A 21943-nucleotide genomic window follows, 5' to 3' on the forward strand; every position below is an offset into this window, starting at 1 on the left:
GAGGAGGTTGGTTTATGAAGGCATGACATGAACTGAGAGGAATTCACACAGCTTAAGTTGTGCTCAGGGGTAGTAAGGGTGTGCCAAGTATTGCCTTTGATTTTAAATGGGCCATTTGAGCCCTGCTGTTAAGAACATCTCCCATAAATGATGGTTACTTGCAATTGAAGAGCAAAATTGGCAACACAAAATGAGCTGGAAACTACAAAAAAAGGAACTGGATGTGGCAATGACAACGACCCTGCAGCATTTCTATGGCTGGAGCATAATGTGCTACGAAGTCTAATTACAACAAATCCTGTCTGTCCTCTCATCTGCTGAGGGATAAACATAAATTCCAGCATTACCTCTACTAAACAGTAACAGAACAGATCCTACAACACCTTGCTGAACAGCACTGACTGACCCTGCTGTCACTCAGAAACTGCAGAGGCTTGACCTGAAGTCCAAGAAAGCTAATCATACTGGGATGTAGGACATAAAGATTATGCCAGGAGCCAGTTTAAGTCTACTGGGCTCAGGGAGTGAGTGGATGAGTTTGTGCAATGGAAACCCACCATTAGTAGACAAAACCAACACCCCTGCCTCAGGAAGCCAGAAGGGTGATTGTTACCTACCGGTCCTCTTAAACCCTTCCCTCTGCCTCTGCTCTTGGCCATTGCTACTTCTTTTTTTATTATTATTTTCCTCTCAGTTAAACACCTGCAAGGAGGGAAAGGCCAGTGAAAGCCAAGGCAGCAGTGGCAGCAAGACAACACTCATTCACAAAGCCAGGTGAGACTCCTCCTGAATGCTCCCCCATCTTGTTCCCCTTCTCTGAGACAGACCCCTCAGCAATTCTGCTTTCTCTCGGGTTATTCTTCTGTCCTGTGCCCCCTTTCCCTGCCTGTGGCACCCTCAGGAGGGCCATGAGGGGTTATCGGGGCACAGCAGCTCCTGGAGGCAGCCCTCTGACGCCCCGACATCCTCTAATAGCAATCTAAGCACACGCAAGCACCGAAGTTGTCTCTGCGCGCACATTGCGCATGCGCGCAAGGCATATGGCAGGAGCGCGCTTCAGAGTTGCGCATGCGCAATGTTATGTGTCGGCGCTGCCGGGGGGGGGGGGAGGCGCATGCGCAGAGCTCCTTCGGCGCTCAACGCGCAGACTGCGGCGCATGCGCAGCGCTATAGCCGCGCGGGGAAATAGCGCATGCGCGTGGAGGGGAAGAAGGTCTGCACGTCATTATGCGCGTGCGCGAGGCGCGCAGGCTCCGCCCCGCCCTCAGTGCGCATGCGCCCCGCTTCGCTTCCGGTGGGCGGCCTGGCGGTCGCTAGGCGCTGCTGGGAGCTGGGCGGCGGGAGCCGAGTGGAGTCCCGGTCCGGTCCGGTCCGGTCCGGTCCGGTCCGGTCCGGTCCGGGTCGGTGGGCTGGGAAGCGCCGACGCTGCCGCCATGGTGTTTTACTTCACCTCCAGCGGTGAGAGGCGGGGGAAGAGCGGCTCGAGGCCTTCCCCCACCCGCCGGCGGGGCGCGGGGCGCTGCGGCGGGCCTCGTCCTTCCCCCCCCCCCCCCCCAACACGGGCCGGACCGGGCCGGGCCTTGTCTCGTCTCCCCCCCGCCGGCTTCTTACGCACGCTCGTGTCCGCGTCCGTGCGGGAGCGCCACGTCCCCTTCCCGGCTTCCCGGGCCCGCAGGGCCCTGTCGTGCCCTGAGCGCCTCCCTTGCCCCCTTCCCCGCGCGGCTGTTAGCCCGTAGCTGCCTCTCCGCGAGCCGCTGGGCTGGGGGCGGCGCGAGGGTAAAGGCGAGTGGGCTAGAGGTTAGAGTCGCATCAGCAAGCAGGGGGATCCCTGAGCTGAGGGTGTTCTCTGCGGTCACCGCAGCCTGGAGGGGATAACTGTGGTGGTGAGTGGGCTCTGATGGTGTCAGAGGTGTGAGGGAAGCTGTAATGTGTGCAGTGTCTCATTATTTTTGTCTGAACAGACGCAGATTCTCTTTGCTTGCCCATATGAAAAGACTGGCTACTTCTGGAGCATCTGGAATCTGTGATTTGGTTCACTGCTATTGTAGTGAGCACTGTAGAATTTTTATTTATTTATTTATTTTTGCATCAGTTCATTTCAACAGTATAAGTTTCTATATGATTTTGCATCCTACCCACAGTATTCACAGGCTGGTACGTTCATAGCACTGTCTTCCTCCCTTGTGGAGGTGAAGATCTTTAAAGAGAAGTGTTTGAGAGTCTGGCTACCTCATCTCCTTTGGACGAGACAAGGCTTTCTGGTCTTGTTGATGTTTCTTACGCAAATTTGTTCCTGGGATCAGTTTAAAAAGATTCTTCTGATGTGGAAGGTAGAGCCTCTTAGACACTCGCAAGCAGATGCACTGATGACATGCCCTGCTAATTTAATCTGACAGTGTAATGTAAGCGCTTGCTGCTGATAAACAGACTGCTAGTGAGAAACTCAAAGAGACTGCTATGTTTCCTAGTGTCCTGGAAATGTTTTGGGTATAGTGTCTTGCAGACATGTTTGGGACAGCAGACAAGTGGGATGACCTGGATGGTATTAGAAGCAGACAAGCTGCAGTAGTAAAGCAGTTATATGGGCTAAAGATACAAATTATATCCTTTATATTTAAAAGATAGCTTTGCAAAGAGTTTGTGATACTGTTAGTTGGTTAGGTTGGTAGAGAGAGGGCTGCAATAAGAAGGCTCTAGCAGTTTGCTTAAAACATTGTTATTGAAGTGTGTTAAATCATATGGATTGGAAGTAACGTCCTGCTATGTTGCCATATTATTATATCATTCTTCCATCCTTTTGACAGGATGGACTTAATTTTCATGAAACCAAGCCTTATGCCTCTTTATTTTTGAGCATCTAGTTTTAGGCTTATGTGTAGTGCCTGTAATCATGATGAACTCATGTTCTCTGGACTTTCTTTCCTGTGTGTCAAAGGTGGATTTTTTTTCTACTCTTTAACTCCTAGAGGCACATAAAACCCTTTCATATATTTGTATTTCCATTTCTGTTTACCTCATTACTAGAAGTAATTAAAATGGTAATAGGTTTCTTTTGAAAAGCATTGTTTGGGCTTCATGCTGCTGATGTTAGATTTTGAATAAAAAAGCCCTCAGAAAGTTGTGAGTGATTTGGAATCCAAGCAATTCCAAAGCGATCCAAGTCCATGCGATTCGGAGTCAGAGTTGTTTTGCTACCAGAATTGCAGCATATAAGTGAATACTGTCTACTATTTTAGTGACTTTGAAAATATAAGATTAGATCTTATATTTCCAAAGGATACTTTCTTGAGGCAGTTTTGGTCATCTGCATTTTATTTGTTTCCTCTTCATCTGTGATTTCTTTAATTCTTGATTACTATCATTGGCTGACTCTAAAAGCCTCATTCTGAATTCTGTTTGTTCTCCAGTAGTATATGAAAAAAGCGTTATATGTTGTTCTACCAGATTGTTTTAGCCACTGGATGTTACTGTAACTATCTGCTAAAAGCTTGGGCTCAAAAATCATTCCTGCCAAAATGTGTGGATGTTTTTGTTCTTTATGAATAAAAGATAAGATTTAGTACAACATTGAAGTTTGTAGCTATGGCTGGTTGTAGATATTGTTTACTCATGCACAACATAATTGCTGCTCAGGCATTGTGGAAGCTAGAAACATGACATAGATAGTTTCTGTTGCTGTGAAGTTGGTATTTTCCTGTTGCCATATATGAAAGCCCTTTTTTGTTTGGTTATGTTTTCAAGGCAGTTGCTCAGTGGTCTCTGCAATCAGACTTCCTTGACTGTAGCACCCTCTTATTGCTTTGTGTCAGTCTTCCAGTTGTGGTGGCCCGAGGCACTGAAGGGAGAGTTGTTTGATTTTTCCAGAAACGAAGCGTCTCTTTACTACATTGAACAACGCCATGCTCTTCTTCAGGGCTCATTCCGCAAAGTGCCACAAAACAGCACAAATAAGACTAACAGTGTTAGTCAGTAGCTGCAATTTGGCCTTCTAGTTGTCTTGCAAATGTTAATCTTTGTAAGCTGTCTGAGATAGGTTAGCATTCTCCTTCTGACGTTTTGTGGAAACTAAGGCCAGGAAAACAGGATGTTTTACGTTGGTTGCACAGGAAACTAGTATTGGACTGCAAATACAGTGTTGGCATTTCTGGCTCACAGACTTGCTTAATTGAATGCTGAATTGCGTCTGTCTGGTTGTTATAATCTGAACCACATGGATGTCCAAGGGTGTTTTACTTGGAAAGCCATTCCTTACTGGATAATCTTCCTTGGAAAGTGGGTGGTAATACTGCTGATAAGTTCTGTGAAACAGTCGGAGCAAAGTCTGGAGGAAATTCAAAACAATCTTCCTTTGGCCACCAGGAGGGAGGTGGGATGGATCCGATGGTTTTCATTCTAATTTCCGTGACCAAGACTGGTGTGTTCATCACTACCTCCTTGCACAATTTGTCCAAAACCCCCTTTGATTTGTTCTTCTCTTTCTATCCCTCAGTTGTTCCCTCCGTTTACACCATTTACATGGGAAAAGATAAATATGAAAGTAAGTATATTATTGTATGTGAGAAGATGCCTAAGAAATTGGGTTTAGATTTATGGGGTTTTAACGTTGTTTGAAAGAATATCTTTTTACATGTTGAATTCATGCACTGTTTAAAAATACTTCCGCCTTTGCAAGTTATTGTGACGTACCCCTGTGAAATCCATAGTATTAGTTTTAACAGGGGTAGCTAAAGTTTTATGATCCTCTAAGCAACATAAATACTTCAGATACAAATCATTTAAATTAACTGAAAAATCTGTCTAGAGAAAAACACCACTTTTCTGTTTGTATCTGATAACCATTTGCAAATGAACCTTTCAATTCCATGCTTAGTCTATATTTCTCTGTTCTCCAGTGATTGTTCATACCCCATAGGTTTTCTCTTCCTGTCCTTTCCCATTAGCTGAAGGTTACAATTTCGCTGCATCTCCTGTTTCCAAATCAGCTGATGTGAAACCAAGATATCTCACTCTAAGTGAGAAGAGTTAGTATTGCTATCTTGAAGACCTTCCCTAAAAGAAACTCTGTCTCCATTAGACAGATACCTGAAGAAACATATTTTCACTTAAAATTTTCAAAAAAATGCGATGATGATGTGTTCAGAGAGGGAGAGAGGAAATTAGATATATTCAGAGTTTGGATTATGACCTCTTGCTTGCCAAAGCTGCTGTGTATTTTTGAAATGGTGATTCCTAGCATGTGTGATGCATGTGTTTTGGTCTAGTGCAGTCAGCTACAGCATAAAAGCACTATTCTGTTTCTATTTAACTACTGTGCAGTGGCTAACCAAGTTCAAAGCTGGTCTCTAGCAGCTGACTTCTACTCTCATCAAGGTCCTGACAAGTAATTTGGTTTGTTGCTGATGAGATCCTTTACCTTGCTCATTGCTACTTTTATTCTTGCAGATGAAGACCTAATAAAGTATGGCTGGCCTGAAGATATCTGGTAGGTACTGGAACACTCTTCTGTATGCGCTTGTGCTTCGAAATAAATTGCCTTTCCTGAAGCAACCAAGCTGAATGATTGTATCAACAGTCTTGCTTTCATAGGTACTGTAGAGTCTCCCTTTCCCAAGGTCATTTAGCAGTTTAAATGCAATCCTAGGGTTGGAAGTGAGTTGCAGCAGACCTAAGTGCAGATATTAGGATCCCAGTTACTCTGAATTCCTTTCCATATCCCCTCTCTCCTCCCTGCCTGGCCACTTTGTGAAGCTCTTCGGGGTTTATCTGTGCGTGGAGCTGCTGGAGTAGCAATAAGCTGAATAACTCCATATATGGATATTTGTGCTTCAGAATACACCCTCTTGCTTATTGTTGCTTTTAGTGTGTTTGGGAAACAGGCAGAGTTAAATGAGAAGGACACTTTGATATTGGTAAGCACGTCCTGAGTCAAGCAAGTGTAGCTGCTCCTGAATATCTCTGTGTACAGACAAGCATAATCAGCTAAAACAAAAGGCTGACAGAGCGCTGAGAGAGTAGAAGCACAAATGTATGAAAACTTAACTGAAATTGTGGAGCAGTCAGAACAGGGTCTGAGGATGAAGCCAGAAGCCTTGAGCAACAGTAAATTCCATGCCTAAAGGAAATTCTGTCTCCAAATGCTTTTTGCTGTGTGCGTGTGTGTGCATAGCATCACCCTTATGTGTACCATGGATGTGTTGTCCTGTCCGATAAAATAGCCCTTGCTGTCTAGGGTGTTTTGAGTCAGTGAGCAGGAGTAGAGGAGTTTGACTGACACTTTGATTCCTGTCAAGCAAAAGGCATGTCTGCTCTAAGCAGGCCCACCAGAACTGTGTGGTCAGACTGGCAAAAGGAAGTACTCTGACTTGTTTTAAATCATTTCTGGTTCTTAAGATCTCATCAGAAAACAAAAGCAAGAGTGGGGTAGTTCTTGCACTGCTCTTAGCAGCAGCTGATGGCGTCTGTGCTGGCTGGGTTAGTCCATGAGTTTTGCAGACTGATAAGGTACATGAGAGGCTTTTGAAATGGTTAGCTTGCTCCCGGGCACTCTTCCACAGACTGGACACGCCACGGTTGCTGCTTTCTCCTTTGCTAACAGTTTTGGACAAGAATCACCATATGGCTTGTGAGCTCGCTCGTTCTTCAAGGTGGCCTTTTCCAGGATGAATTGAGCCGTGTTGGTAGAAGTGGAGCTGCCACTGCTGCTTGTGTCTGCCCTCCCTATTGAATATGTATTAGCTAATACACTCTGTGTAGGATGTTCTGTCATCATTAGGCTAACTGGCAAGGGTATATTTCTTCTTTTTTAACAGAAGACATTTTACTTCAGTTGAATAACATTGTAATGATGTCAGATTAATTTTTCTGTCTCATGCTTGTCCTGTTACTAGATAATAATTTAGGTATATCTGCACTGTTATTTAGGAGTGACCTTGAGACTGATCCTCAATTTGCCTGAACCATGAAAGTCTTCCTTCCCCATCTCTCTCATTTTGTAGTTCACACCAACTTCATCTGTGCTGTTTTTTTTTATATTGTAGTTCTAGCTCAAGAAATTACCATAAGTCTTTCTGGGAAGGCTTCCTGGGAATTGTTCTCCAAACAGTGTCTAGCACCTTTTAGTCTAAACTTTTGCTTAATAGGGGTCCGGGTGTAATGGGAAAGGGAGGAGTAGAGGCTTAAAAAGTAAAAGCGAGAGTTCAGATACTGGTGCTGTATGGTGTTTTTGCAGCAGCAGCAGGGAAGAACTTTCCATTATGTTAAAAACAAAATGATGGAAAGAAAGGTTGAGAGCAGACATGAAATTCCATTCACCTTCCATTGGGAAGGTGACATGAATTCAGTGGCCCTTCCATCCTTGAAAGTTGAATAGAGTTGTAGTAGGTGATATCAGGAAAATAGGTGGCCTTGGTAAAGATGCAGTGGAGTTAGACAAGGTCTGGAGAAGAACGACTAAAATACTCGAGGAGCTGGAACAACTGTGCTATGAGGAGAGACTTAAAAGACCACTGCTCTTCAGTTTGGAGAGGAGGGGGCTGAGGAGGGAGCTGATCAAGGTTTACAGAATGAAGACAGTGCGTGGGGTGAATTAGTGTTTGGCATTTTGGTGAACTGCTATTTACCAAGTCTCCCAGTATTAGAGTTGGTACCACTGAAGCTGCTAGATCAGTTTCAAGGAAAAACTCTTTATGTTTTGAGTTGGGAACTTCAGGAACTTGTCAGTGCAGGAGGCTGTGGAGAGAGTAACAAGTTCAAAAACACAGCAGGCCTTTAAGCAGCAGGGTGTTCCCCATAGCATCCCTGATCCAGTGATGGTAGCTGCTGTGGACCGTGAAGGAAGTGGACTGCAGGAGGTGGCCAGGCTTGCACGCGCTTCCCACATAGCATTGCCGGTTGCCACTGTTGGAGGCAGAGCACTGCGCTCAATGGACTGAGTTACTGAGCCAGTAAGAAACCTGGGGAGGGAGGTTGCCATATGAGCTTGAGACCAGTCATATAAGTGATATAATTAGCAGGGCCTGCTAAAGAGTTCATTAGTTTGCTGTTTCTCTTAAGAATATATAGAAATACCAAAACACTGCACATGTTGACTTATCTCGTGAGTGTCCTCTGCATGTAGTGTATCATTTCAAAACAGGGAGGGAAGGGTTTGTTTTTTTTGGTCTCTTCATAAGATGATGTTTCTTGACAGATAACCTCTGACTCCTTTACACGTTTCTAAACATGCGTACCAAGAACTTTCCTGCAGTTTTGTTTTCTGTGGAGTGGCCACTACGTCGTTTGTTAGAAAGCAAACTTTTCAGAACAGATTGCCAACTTGCATGCTGTATTTAAATGTGCTTTTTTGTTCTGTAGGTTTCATGTGGATAAGCTCTCCTCCGCGCACGTGTATCTTCGGTTACACAAGGTAATCCTGTGGCACACTTGAAATGAGTCCTTATTAACGTTCGCCTGCGTAAGAATTGCAGGCTCCTGTTCTGCAGTGAGCCCTGCACGTGAGCTCCTCTTTCCCGTACGAAGCACTAAAGTCAGTGGGGCTCTCTAAGGATACAGGTAACTAGCAGTGTGGAGAGGCTGAATTTACAGCCTCCGTTACCAAACGTGGGGAGGAGCGGGAGACTTAATGTGGCCCAGGACTGTAGAGCAAATGATTTCTGGCTCGACACCAGGCATGTGTCTAAGAGTGATCACTGCACTAAAATGGGAAGAATACCTTTGAGAAGCAGAATGCAAGTCACTTTGGTGCTTTGAGCCTCTCCTTACAAGTGCTGCAGAGACTCTAATCCTGTAAAATGTGGAGTATAGGACATTCTGGGTGTGCCAGCAGGGTATATCCTTCTTCCTGGCCCTGGTTGGCCTTGGTGCACTCATCGGTCCTAAAGCCCCCTCGCACTTGCGCAGCAAGCTGCTCACGTTACATTGCTCTGTCACAGGGGCAGACGGTGGATGACATTCCCAAAGAAGTTTTGATAGACTGTGCCCATCTAGTGAAGGCTAATAGCATTCAAGGTAATATTAATTATTGATACTGGGAGATCTTTACTGCTACTGGGACATCTGTTGGGAGGTAGAAGAGCTGTGTGCAAGGTGTTTGGTGAGTGTATTTGGCCTATGTGGATATGTGTTTTTTGGATCAAGCATTTATGAAGTTTCTGCTATGTTGTTCTGTTAAGTCTACGCCTGCTGGTCTTATGGGAAGCAGATGTCGCTTGCAGCTGCTGGGGCTGCCCGTTTTACTTTCATAAGGAGGAATTTTCAATCTCTTAAATTCCTGGTTGTGCCTCCATATTGCTATGCGAGCCAAAGAGGCCTTGCAGTCTCTTCTTTTACACCGCCTTGGGGCCCCCTTCTATAGCAGTCGCTCTTCTGGCAAAGACGGTCTCCATCTGGAGTTCGTTAACACTGCTGCAGTGCTCATATTACTGCAGAAAATGATGTAGTGGTGTTATTCTGTTTCGCTGTAATACTGGAAGGACTTGTCCTTTTTGCTTCTTTCTTACCTAGTTAGTAATGACTGTGACATGAATCACTCAGGTTTTCCATTCACACAGAAGACTTTAAGACATCTTCCAGCAGGGAGAGAATAGAAATGTTTCCTCTCTTTCTTTCCCCCTGCTTCTTAGGTTGCAAGATGAACAACGTCAATGTGGTGTACACGCCGTGGACTAACCTGAAGAAGACAGCGGACATGGATGTGGGGCAGATCGGATTTCATAGACAAAAAGATGTAAGTGTTTGCTTCGTGCCAGTGAAGGTGACCTCCTGGCAGGCTGTGAGCTTTCCACTCCTGTAACATTTCTGTGGTAGAAGCTGGGTAAATCGTCTCCAGCGTTTGCCCTGAAGCAGAGGAGTCATTCGCACCTGCAGGCTGAGCAATATCCCAGGGGATGTGTTTGGACTTACCAAAAAATAAATTGAAAGTCCGTGGCTTGAGCGTGAGCATGTGTGAGTGTGTAGCCTATATGGCTTGTGTTTCCAAACAGCAGCCCTGCGCAGCTGATGAATCTTTGCTCGTGCAGAATGGTGTGAAGTGTTAGCCTATGCTTTCTGCTTGAATTTATCTCTGTTGAAATTAACTATTAACTTGTGACAGCTGAAGACCCGCGTGTGAGCGGTTGCTTTGGATCTGGCTAACGGGTGGTAGTGTAATCACATGTGTGGAAGGGCTCAGGACTTGAACCCACTCTTCAGAGGAGGGCTTCACAGGGTCCTTAGGATGTCTGTCACTGTGTTGGCTTTACTGTCTCTGCTCCACAAGCTGTGTCAGCCTGAGGCTACCTCTAAATTTGTCAAACTTGTTGAGAGACAGAGCTTCTCAGTTTTGCTGTAGGGTCAGGCCAATGTACTAAGCTATTCCCAAGCCTGAGCTCATGTTCCCGTATTGCATTATGCTTAAATTGGTAGTTACACAGCTTGTCTACTCAGAGAGAAGGCTCTCTAGACATGCAGCTGTTAGATTAAAACAGGTCGGTACCGGGGCATGACTGGCCCAAAACAACAAAACCGCTCCAGCCTACAGAGCAAGCAGCACGTGAGTTTCTCTTCCCAAAATGGTCTACTGAGATCTGCCACCACCTCCTTAGGTGTCAGTAGAGACCAGTGCTCTTCTCCTGGCCTCTGCTGAGACATGCACTAAGAAACCAAATTGGAAATGCTTATGTGCTTAATAGTGCTTACGCTTGTTAGATATGTGCCTATGGGTGTTGGGAGTGGGCTCTTTTTGCTGTTATGCAACCTGCTGAATAGGCTGAGGTGGCAGGGATTTTTCTTAGCATCTGTTTTTGTGGGTTTCAGTCATGTGTAAAGTAGAAACAGGATGTTTTCTTTCCATAGAGAAAGTGCCAGAATAAAAGTACTTCTTTTATAAGGATCATAGTTATTTGCCCTCCAAAGGTGAAAATGCTGACAGTGGAGAAAAAGGTGAATGAGATCCTGAACCGGCTAGAGAAGACGAAAGTGGAGCGCTTCCCAGACCTGGCTGCTGAGAAGGAAGCCAGGGACAGAGAAGAAAGGAACGAGAAAAAAGCCCAAATCCAAGAGATGAAGCGGAAGGAAAAGGAAGAGATGAAGAAGAAGAAAGAGCTGGAAGAACTTAGGTGAGTAATAAATTGCAGTGCCAACTTGTATCTTCTGCAGTTTTCATCAGCGCTGGGAGAGAGTCATGGGTCAGCAGTTCCTGTTTAATAGTCGGCTTAATGCTATTCAGCACTCAGCTGACCTACTCTAACATAGATGTCTGCACGGCCTAGTGATTTCCTTTGTCTTTACAATGAATGTGTTTTCCCAGTTTCTCCTAAAATAAACCCGGATGTTAAACCATTGTTAAAAGAAAGAACTGTTTCTTTTCGCACTTATCCCTAACTTGGGTGAAATTTGGCGAGATGTTTAACTCTTTCTGTCTGTAGGATGGAAGCAATTTCCTCCAGCCTTGTGTGAGATATGGAAAGCACTGAGCATTAGGTAGAGTTCCTCAGCTTCATGTTGCACCAAAGGATGAATTAAAACATGTTGGAATCCTCAGTTTTCCATAAGCAATTGCATAGTGCTTTAAATAAACAATGGGGAATAGTGTTTTGAAATGAGTATTGACCTTTCCATCGTCTGACAGTGAAACATGTAACAACATGTGTGGGTTTATTCTTCAGTAGTAACTGCCCTTGTAGAGGCCTGGATGTACCAGCTGACTGGTCCAAAGAGCTTGCTTTTAAGCATGTGAAATTCTTTCATTGTAGTAAGTCGTATTTATCTGTAAATGATCATGAGACTGGAAATTGAAAAACTCCTGGAATTTCTTGAGTGATTCAACACACAGAGATCAGAAAGAGGAGGACCTATGCAAGCTAAACTTAAGAGAAGTTACCAACACACACATCTGTGTTACAGAGTAAGGGGTCTGCCTTCCTGCTTAACTTTTTCTTGGAGCTGCTTCTTGGCCATTCCCCCAGAACAAAGGGTTTTCTACCTTCTGAGATTATCTGGTTGGTAGTTTCCAAACAAAACTCTGGAGAATGAGCGTGCTGCATATATCTGGGCTTTCTCCAGTCGAAGAGTATGAGATGAGCAAATATTGGTCCAGCCTGTCTGAATTTAGAAAGGCAAAACACTTTTCTGGTCCTGTTTTATCAAAATGCTCCTTTGTAGATGGCTTCTAGAATTTGTAATGCAAGATAATGTAATTTCTCTTTCAGGAGCTACTCATCATTAATGAAGGCTGAGAACATGTCCTCTAATCAGGTAAGCTGTGGCTGGTGCCCACAGAATCCTTTCAGAGATGGATGAAATTCAACACAGGATTGCGGTCGAACAGCTCCCAGCCTGACAGTCTGTTTTTAGCAACTGCTGCATGATACAGCACATCTTTTTTTGTGCCTTTTAATTCAAGGACATTGCTCCTCTGCTCTGCTTTCGGAGATGATCCTGTTGTGAGCCTGTGCTGTTTGTAATGTGCGTGCTAAGTTCTCCCACCAAAGTGAAAGAACAGTTAGAGCTTTAAGTGGAGCTGTGGACTTTACTGTCCTTGTGAACTGCTTGGGCAAAATTTGACTTGTCTTATGAGCAGAGAAGGTCCCCCTAAAGGCAGAGATGAACTGCAGGTGCCATACCATTGCTTGAAGAGAGGGGAAAAATGCATACTTTTAACAAGAAATAAACCACAGATGCAAGGACAGCAGTTCAAGGAGAGAAGACTGTAGGTGCTAAGGGGCAGAAGAAAAAGCTTGAAGGGCTACATTGGTTAGAGCAAACAGTTTTCAGCCTGGGAACAGAGCAGCATGCTGTGGCTGCAGTCTGAAAGTAGGAAACAAAAGAACTGGAGCCAAACCAGAGCGCAGCATGAGCAAGCAGGAGGGAGAAGAGGAGGTGGATTGCATGCGAGCTGGAGGCTGAAGTTCAGAAGAGGTCCTGATGTACGCGGTGCATTTGTGCTTTGCCTGAGGTCTGGCATGTCTGCGGCTTCCCCCTTGGGTAGATCTTGGGCAAACAGAATTTGGAGCTCATCTGAGTGACCCTCAGTTTAAAATCTCTCTTGTATCATACTCCTTGATTAACTGTTAGAGGAGTACATGATTTTTGTGAATTCTTGATTTGCTGCTGGCTGGCAGGCAGATCCCCTGTGACATTGTGGGGAATTGTGTTGCAGTGTGAGCGCCTCCTGACACGCACAAGCAGACTCTGCCTGATTGGTGACACATCTGGGCTGGGCAGAGAGACAGTGGAAAACGCTGTGTGGGGGGCAAGTTTCCTCTCTCTTCTGCATCTGAGCCTCACGTGACACCAGGCTGCTTTCCTTCTGCTGCTGGATTTGAAAGAGTCAGCTCCTGGTGGGAGCCTGATCTCTGCTTCCTCCTAAGTCAGAGCACATAGGTTGCAGTTGCAGAGGGGAGATGCACTGCAGGGGCAGCAGGAGTTGACCCAAGCAGCTGCTGTTTCGTAATGCAGTGCCTCACCCGGGGCTGTTCCCACTCCAGACCTGTTGTTGAGTGTCTGTCTGGTCTGACTTTGGTACTGAAATGGCAGGAAACCAAAATAAATGGCAATTCTGGAATTCTACTGAATACACCATTTCATCACTTTCCATTTTAACATGCACAATGATCCTGATTTGTCTGTTTTTCTACAGGATGGCAACGATTCAGATGACTTCATGTAAATAAGGTCTCTCTCCTTTCTCAACTGTAACGGGATTTGGGATGTCTTAATGTGTGACCATCAACAAGAATGCCAAAAAAAAAAAAAAAAAAGAAAAAAAGCAAACTGACTTCATTTCTTCAGAACCTAGTTGGTTCCTCCTGGCAGTCTCACCAGCTCTGTGGCATGGACAACATCTGAACAGAGAAGATCTACATGCCTGCACATACATCTCTTTAAGGGACATGAGTAGAAGAAAAAAAGAGTAGAATTTCAGTTCTACAAAGACAATGATATTTATTATGGGAAAGGTATTGGTATAGCTTTTAATCTAATGAGATTTAAGAAAAGAAAACAAATAATGCTGTCTCATTGATGTCCTGTCAGCAGTGACTCAAAAAGCATTGCCAGTGACAACTTTGTGTTACCGGTATGTAAGCAAGCCCCAAAGCGACACTGCTGACTGCCTAACTATTCTGTTTATGTCGGTGATTGTCAGCAAGGCTGGAGGATCCCTATAAAATTGGGGTGCCTGATCTTTGACAAGCTAAGAGCTGCTTTGCAGACCTACTGAGCCCTTGCTGGTAGTAAATCCAGCAGTTTGTAGCTATTCACTGAATACAGAACTACAGATCATGAAGGCTGAGCTTGGCTGATGTTGCAGCCCAGCTGAGCAAATTAACACGGGCTGAGATTTGCACCCCTAGCGTAAGATGAGAATAGTCCCACACTGCATTTTTTTTTTTTTTTATATATAATTACATTTCATTTCTGGGCTCTTCCTTGGAAACCTTTTTTGCAGAGAGAAGCTTGTGAAGAAGAGTTGAGTTTTGCACAGCATCTAAACCTGTTCAGTTCAAAGTTCTTGACTGACACTCTGTAAGGTATTGTGGATAAGTCTGTATGAAATGATCATGGTAATTGCTGCAGCACCTGTATATATGTCGCAATTAAATTCATACCATGGTGGTAAAATACGCTTTTAAGACAGATTCGCCTGCTTTTGTTGATGCCTGAAGATGAGCAGAGCTGGAAGTGTCAGTGGAACTGCTCCTCCGGGCAGCATGAAGTTGACTGACCCGGTGGGAGCTAACGTGGAGCAGAGCTGCAATGAGAAGGAGCAGGGCGAGGCTGCAAGAGGCAGCTGCCTTCCTCCCGGCCGGGCGCCTGGGCGTTTGGGTTGGACCTGCCTGCGCTGCCCAGCTGTCTGCGCAGGGCTTGTTCCCGGGGCTCGGTAGCACGCGGCCCCCGGTGCTGCAGCCCTGCTGTCTGGCTTGGCTGCCCGCTGCTCGGAGCGGAAGGAGCAGGCCTCGGCCTTTGGGTGTTTTTGAAGGCCTAAAAACACTCGGTCCTAAAACCACCTTTACTTGCCCTATGCTGGTAAACGTGTGGTTTGAGATACTCTTGCTTTACTACGTCTGAAGGTGCGGGATTAAATATCCTGGACCCTGCTGCTGCTGCCTCAGGGCTTCCTCCTCCTCCTCTGCTGCTCGAGCCTTCCTGGGAGAGCTGCGCTTGCTTCGCGCAGCCTTTCCCCGTCGTGGCCCCGCTCCGGGGCGGCAGAGGGACCAGCGTGGGCGTTTGCAACAGCCTTTGCTCCCGCCCGCGCTGCTCCCTGCGTTTCCCAGGCCTTGGGTGCGTTGCTCCCTCGTCCCTCCTAGCTCGGTTTGTGTTTCCTTCCCGCGCGAGGGCGAGAAGCAGGGCGCAGCGTGGCTGCCGGCGGGGGCCCCACGCGTGAGCGCGGCTCGGCTGGGCCCCAGCTAGCTCTCGGCCCCTAGCAGGTTTCCCGCATCCCCTTCCGTGACGGGGATGGGAGCCGGATGCCTTCCCTCCGCCAGCATCTCCCGACCTCGGAAACCCGGGGGCGGCTGATGGAGCCCAGCCGCGAGAGCGGCGCTGCCGGGGGGACGCGGGGGTCCCCGGCCGCGGGGGATGTCACGCTCGGGCCTCCCACCCCGCCATGGAGGGGAAACTGAGGCACACGGGAGTGCGGCAGCCCGTTTCCTCGGGGCGGCGCGGGCTCGGAGCCGAAGGGCCTCGGCCGCCTCCTCCTCCTCCTCGCTGCAGTCAATGGGCCCTTTCACGGGCAGCAGGGCGTCTGCCGAGGCCGCCGACCCCGCGGCTCGTCACGCGCGAGGGCCAGCGCCCGGCCGGGCCCTGCAGCTGCAGAGTGTTGTGCTTGGCTCGGGCGCCCGCCGCTGCCGCCGTCCCTCCCCGCCCGGCGTCCCCAAACACCCCGCGCGTCACCCCCGGGGGCTGCGTCCCCCCCCCCCCGGCTGCACGTGGGCGCGGGCGTGCGCACGCTCGGGCAGGCGGGCGTGCACCGCCGTGCACACGCGTCTCTGCCCCAGCAGCCCCTCTCGAGCGGCAGGCGACGGCTCGAGCTTGCAAAAACCCCAGTGGTGACGAGCGTCCCCCCCGTCCTCCCCCGGCACGGCGCGGGGGAAGCCGCTCGCCCCCGTGCCGGCGTCCGGCCGGGCAGCTCGCGGGGAACAGCGTCACCCGCCCAAATCCCGGCGACGGCCCCGGTCGCCGGCTCGCGCGGCGGCGCTGCCGCGAGCTGCCGGCTCTCTGCTGGAGCCTCCGCGCCGGCCGGCCGCCCCGAGCTCGGCCGGGAGGAGCCGGGCCCCGGGGTTTCCTCGCCGCCGTCGGCCGGGGCCCCGCGGCCGCGGCGTTGAGCAACGGCGCTTTCCGAGAGGAAAAACAGGAAGCGGCGCTGCCAACAGCAATAAAGCGCTGGGCGCGCCGGAGGCTGCGCGCCGGAGGGCGGCGCGTCCCGCGCCAGCGTGGCCCCCCGGGGCTGGGCGCCGCCGCGGGCACGCGCGGGTGCACGGTCAGCCCCGGCGCGCACCCGCGCGTGGGAGCGCACGTGTCGAGGGGAACGGCTGTGCGAAGGAGTGCGCACGCATGTGCACACCCCCGTGCGCAGCGAAGCAGCGCTGCGCATGTACCTGCGTGTGCGCACACGTGTGCACGCCCTGGTGCGCGGCGAAGCAGCGCCGCGTGTGCTCATGTGTGCGCACACGTGTGCACGCCCTGGTGCGCACCAAAGCAGCGCCGCGTGTGCTCATGTGTGCACACACGTCTGCATGCCTGGTGCGCAGCAAAGCAGCGCTGCACGTGTGCACACACATGTGCACGCCCTGGTGTGTAGCGAAGCAGCGCTGCGTGTGCTCATGTGTGCGCACACATCTGCATGCCTGGTGCGCACACATGTGCACGCCCCAGTGTGCAGCAAAGCAGCGCTGCGCGTGTACCTCTGTGTGCGCACACGTGTGCACGCCCTGGTGCGCAGCCAAGCAGCGCTGCATGTGTGCACACACGTGTGCACACCCTGGTGTGTAGCGAAGCAGCGCTGCACGTGCGCACACACGTGTGCACACCCTGGTGCGCAGCGAAGCAGCGCTGTGCGTGCACACGAGTGTGCGCACACCCGTGCGAGTGCCCGCCCTGAGGCCCCCCCGGCCCCTCGCCCCCCAGCCCGCGCCGCGAGGCAGCAGCCGCCCGTCCCCAAAGAGCTTTATTGCGCCCCGAGTACAGTGCCGGTGCGGGGGGCGCCGGGGGGCCCCGGCGCCGAGCGGCCGCCCCGCGGCCCGCGCGACCCCCGCGGCGGCTCCCGGCCGGGGACCAGCCCCTTGGGCGCCCCGAACCCGCCGCGGCTCCCGGCCCGCCCTCCTCCGGCCCCGGCTCGGCGTCACTGTCCCGCGGGACCCGGCGGGCCGGGGGGACCCGGGGCACCGGGATCCCCTTTGGGTCCCGCCGGCCCCATCCTGCCCGGAGCGCCGGGCTTCCCCGGGATTCCCGGTTTGCCTTGCGGACCGGCGGGTCCAGCCGGTCCCGGAGCCCCGGCCGGCCCCGGGGCGCCCGCGTCTCCCTTGGGCCCCGCTCGCCCCGTGGAGCCGGCTTGCCCGAAGCTGCCCTTGGCGCCCTTGAGGCCGGGGAAGCCCCTGGCGCCCGGGGGGCCGGGGACGCCCGGGGGGCCGGGGACGCCCGCGGCGCCCGGCGAGCCCGCAGCGCCCGGCGAGCCCAAGCTGCCCGCGTCGCCCTTCTCGCCCTTGCCGCCTGCGGGGCCTTCGGTGCCCGCGTCGCCCTTGAGGCCGCGGGGGCCCGGGACGCCCGGCGCACCTGCGGGAGGGAAAGGGAGAGCGGGTGAACGGGGGGGGGGGGGAGTGGGGCAGATGCGGAGACCCATCGTGGACACCAGCATGCACCTCACCTCGCACGACGGTGATGTTTCTCAGCATCTCTCCGTGCCGGACGTCCACCACTTTCATCTCCTCCATGATCATGGACAGGTTGCGGATGTCGAAGTCCAGCCGGGCGCTGAGCAGGCTGAAGCGTTCCCGCAGCAGGTCCGTGGTGCTCTGGGCCAGGCTGAGGGACTTGTTCAGGTAGTAGAGCTCCTCAGCGTGGGTGTGGAAGCCCAGGGTGCAGGAGAGCCGCACGTCGTCCAGGTAGCGCAGCATGCTGTGGACGTGACTGTCGGTGGCGTTGATGTTGGCAAAAATGGTGCTGATCTCGATCTCGTGGGAGGTCATGCGGCCTTCCAGGGTCTCGAAGCGCTCGGCCGTGCGGTTCTGCGTGTACCTGGTGTGGTAGCGCAGGTCGTTCATGTTCTCCTCGTGGTCGTCCAGGAAGGAGGAGATGTTGTCCAGCTGCAGCTGGAGCCCCATCACTTGCAGCACCAGTTCGTGCATGCTCTCCGAGTTCTGGCTGACCTGCTGGGCTGCAGAGCCAACGCTGCCTTGGATGCTCTTGACCAGCTCGCTGGTCTTGGAGGATGTGGCCCGCAGCCCACTGAAGACTCGGGTGTAATTCTGCCACTCGGTCACTATCTTCTGCAGCGTCAGCGTCTCCTCGTCCGTCTTCCTCTGGATCAGGTGGATCCAGTCGGAGGTCTGCCCCAGGGTGAAGTTCATCTGCTGCATGGCTGCCCTGACGTCGTAGCGCTCCTGCACTAGCCCCTTGAGAGAGCTGTCCAGCTCGGAGGTGACCGCTTGCCAGCCTCCCACCTGGGCAAGGAATTGCCCCAAGCTTTGGTTGACCTGCCGGATGGAGAAGGAGCAGTTGTCCACCTCGCTGGTAATCTTGTTGCTGGTGGATGAGAGCAGGTCATGGGTCTGGGAGGTCCGGTCAAGCAGGATTTCCTGCACCAGGAGCATCTTCTGGATCTCCTCCAGCTCGCCCTGCAGCTTGGTGATCTCCTGCCCCAGCTGCCCCGTCTCATGGCAAAGGGAGCAGTTCCCCAAGGCCTTCTGATCTGAACGAAGGACAGAGGTCTGCGTTACCCTGACCACTATCCCAGTATCTCCTGAGTCAGCTGCTGGGCCTGGAAACATCCGTGCTAAGGAACAGAGCCAGAGCAAGGAGCTTCACCACAGTCTGGCCCTGCCAGACACTGGAGGTGAGTACAGCTGGGACAACCACCCATCCCACCATCCTGTGTGGTCCCAGACCAGGACAAGGAGCCACAAACTCCCGGGCTCATCCTGCTCCTTGATGGAAACGTCACCTACCACCTCTGTGGTAGAGGACTTTGTCTCCTCTAGCAGCTCAGCCCCAGAAGTCCTGGGAGGGAAGCGGGGGTTTGGTCCTGGGGGAGCCCAGGGGGTGGAGATGCTCCGGTCCCCGGCTGGCTTCTCCTCCGTGCTGAGACCTGCCCAGCTGGTGACACGCAGGGTGCCAAACCCTGGAGAAAACCTCCCGCCCGGGGCGGCAGCGGTTGGGGTGCAGGACGCTCACCCAGCTCCTGGAGGTCTTCCTGGATGGATAAGATCTTCTTCTCGTAGTAAGTCTGGGCAGAGCTGATGTCATTGGAGACGGAGTCGACTTTCTTGAACACTGCGGAGAAAAGGCAGGTGGTGAGAGGACACGAGCAGCCGCTGCGGTGGGAGCTCAGCCCCGGACTTCCCACCCTCAGGATGCTTCTCCTTATTATTATTATTTTTTAAACCAAATTACAGCTCTGGGCCCATGAGCAAGGGAAGCAAAGCCGTAAGCGCCCGGTGGGGGCTGCTCCGGGCCGGGTGACCCCCCACCACCGGAGCCAGCGATCCAACCCGGCTGCTCTGCCGCTTCCCGGGCCTCAGGCTGGGCGTCCCGGCCGCGAGGTGGCTCCTGCCCGGGCCCCAGGACTCCTGGGCCCTTCTAGGGGAGCGAAGGAGGGAGGTAAAGAAGTAAGGTAGGAAAGAGGGAAAGGAAGAGGGAAGGAAGGTGAGAAGGAAAGAGGGAAAGAAAGAAGGAAAGAGGGAAAGAAAGAAGAAAAGAAGGAAGGTAGGAAAGAGAGAAGGAAAGAAGGCGGGAAGAAGACCAGAAGAAAAGAAAGAAGGAAGGAGGGAAGGTGGAAAGGAAGGAGGGAAGGAGAGAAGAGGGAAGGAAGGTGGGAAAGAAGGAAGGCAGCGGGCGGGAAGGCGGCTGACTCGCGGCGCTGCTCTCACCCAGGGACGCCAGCACGGTCACGGCGACGGCGAGCAGGACGGCGACGGCGTAGAGCACCCGCACGGCCGTCCGAGGCGACAGGTTCCTCCGACACTGGCTGCAGCCGGGCCGGGTCCTGCCTGGGGGCCGGGAGGGAAGGATCGGGCCCCCCGCCGCCGGCGCTGCCGGGGGCCGGGGGGCACGGACGGACGCACAGACGGACGCACGGACGGAGGGACACGCCGCGGTGGCTTCGGCCCTTACCGTTCGGCCGGGATCGGAAAGACGGCATCTCCTCTTCCTCCCCGCCGGCGAGCTCCTCTCCTGCAAGCCAGCGCAAGGGGGGGGGGACGCTGCCGGCTCGTGTGTGTCCCCCCGCTCCCCCCCCGTCGCCTCTCCGGCCCCACATCCTGCTCGTTCCCCCCTTCCTCAACCCCCGCCCCCGGCCCGGCTCCCTGCCAGAGGGGGTTGGAGGTGATGGCGGGGGGGGGGGGGGGGGGGGGCTGGGGGCGGGGGAACCGGGCACCTACCTGCCGCACCGCGGGGGTAAAGAGCTGCTTCGGAAGCGGGACCCCCCCAGCGGCAGCGGGCGCCGAGCGCGGCCTCTCCCCCCCCCCCCGACGGGGCGCCCCGGGGGCAGCGCCGGGCCCGCTGCGGGCAGCGCCCCGCGGCCCCCCGGCAGGTGCCGGTTCCCCTCGACGGGCCGGATTTTGCCCGTGCCAACCGCGACCTCCCTCCGCTGCAGCAGAGCCCCGACGGCGACCGGAGCTCGCGGCTCCGACGGGCTTCGCCGCCGCCGCCGCTCACCTCGCATGGCCCGTGCAGCGGCGAGCGCCCGCCCGCCCGCCCGCCGCGGCCTCCGCGGGCCCCCGGCCCGGATCAGCTTCCTGCGGAGCCCTCGGAAGCGGCGGCGGCGCGGCCCCGCCGTCCCCCCCGCCGGGCCGCGGCGGCCCCGGCCCCGGCGCCGCGCTCCGCGCCGGGGAGGGAGGGAGGGAGCGAGGGGGGAGGGAGGGAGCAGGGAGGGAGGGAGGGAAGAGGGAGGAGGAAGGAAGGAGGGAGCGAGGGAGGAGGGAGCGAGGGAGGGAGGGAGCGAGCGCCGCCGCCGCCCCGTCGGTGCTAACCGCGACCCCAGGGCTCGGCCGCGCCGGCGGGCAGCGCCGGGGGCCCCGGGCGGTGTCGGGGGGGAGGGCCCTGGGGAGCAGGCACCCTCCACGCACACGCGTGTGCCGCGCGTGAACCCCAGGGGGTGTGCACCCCCACGCACGCGCGTGTGAACCCCAGGGGGCTTGCACCCCCACGCACATGCGTGTGCCGCGGGTGGACCCCCAGGGGGGGCCGTGCACCCCCACGCACACGCGTGTGCCGCGCGCGGCCCCTAGGGGAACGGACACCCCCACGCACACGCGTGTGCCGCGCGTGGCCTCGCTTTCACCGCGGCCGCCGGGCCCTGCGTCACCGCTCCGCGAGCAGCCCGGGTTTGCGCTCTCCGGGCCTCTGCTCTCGCCTTCCTCCCCCTCCTCCTCCTCGTGCTGCTCCGCGCTGCGCGGTGCCTGCCGAGGCGGGCGCTGGCGGCGCAGCGCCCCCGGGGCACCCTCGGGGGCGAGCAGGAGGGGGAGGAAGGCCCCTGGCCGTGCCTCAGTTTCCCCTGCGGGGGGCTCAGCTGCAGAAGGGGGCTTGTGTCCCGCTTTGCTCCGGGTTTACACCGCGGCCCGTGGGGTGGGGAGGGGGCGCGGGGGGCAGCTTGAGCCGGGGGCCAGGACCCTGGCGGAGGGGTGCTCAGCACCCCCTTGGGGAAAGGAGCCGGATCGGGCCCTTGCGGCGCTGCTTTTGTCGGGGGAGGGGGGGGAGCACGCAAGCAGGGGGGGTGCCCATCGTCGCGGTGCCGGGGCGCCCCTCCCTCCCC

At 53.4% G+C, this 21943-nt stretch overlaps 2 protein-coding genes across 4 annotated transcripts; one reads left to right on the forward strand and one right to left on the reverse strand.

Annotated features, from left to right (window-relative positions):
* The first annotated feature begins 1287 nt into the window (after positions 1–1287).
* On the forward strand, positions 1288–14609 carry CCDC25 (coiled-coil domain containing 25). Its single transcript, XM_062573340.1, has 9 exons — positions 1288–1458; positions 4490–4537; positions 5443–5482; positions 8353–8404; positions 8931–9006; positions 9621–9724; positions 10891–11093; positions 12186–12231; positions 13616–14609. Exons 1-9 carry the CDS (start codon positions 1434–1436, stop codon positions 13643–13645), a joined length of 624 nt encoding a protein of 207 aa, XP_062429324.1. The 5' UTR covers positions 1288–1433; the 3' UTR covers positions 13646–14609.
* Positions 14610–17130: 2521 nt separating this feature from the next.
* SCARA3 (scavenger receptor class A member 3) lies at positions 17131–21664 on the reverse strand. Of its 3 annotated transcripts, none has more exons than XM_062571250.1 (6): positions 21442–21664; positions 20305–20364; positions 20061–20180; positions 19366–19464; positions 17840–18883; positions 17131–17748 (listed from the first exon to the last, which is right to left on the reverse strand). In XM_062571250.1, the coding sequence occupies exons 2-6, from the start codon at positions 20330–20332 to the stop codon at positions 17318–17320; spliced, it is 1722 nt and encodes a 573-aa protein (XP_062427234.1). In that variant the 5' UTR covers positions 20333–20364; positions 21442–21664; the 3' UTR covers positions 17131–17317. The 3 variants fall into 3 exon arrangements, with proteins under 3 accessions (XP_062427234.1, XP_062427233.1, XP_062427232.1); XM_062571249.1 differs by lacking the exon at positions 21442–21664 and adding an exon at positions 20848–20952; XM_062571248.1 differs by lacking the exon at positions 21442–21664 and having other exon boundaries at positions 20305–20459.
* Positions 21665–21943: the final 279 nt, after the last annotated feature.

The sequence above is a fragment of the Rhea pennata genome, chromosome 3 (genome assembly GCF_028389875.1).
Source record: "Rhea pennata isolate bPtePen1 chromosome 3, bPtePen1.pri, whole genome shotgun sequence".
Classification (NCBI taxonomy): domain Eukaryota; kingdom Metazoa; phylum Chordata; class Aves; order Rheiformes; family Rheidae; genus Rhea; species Rhea pennata.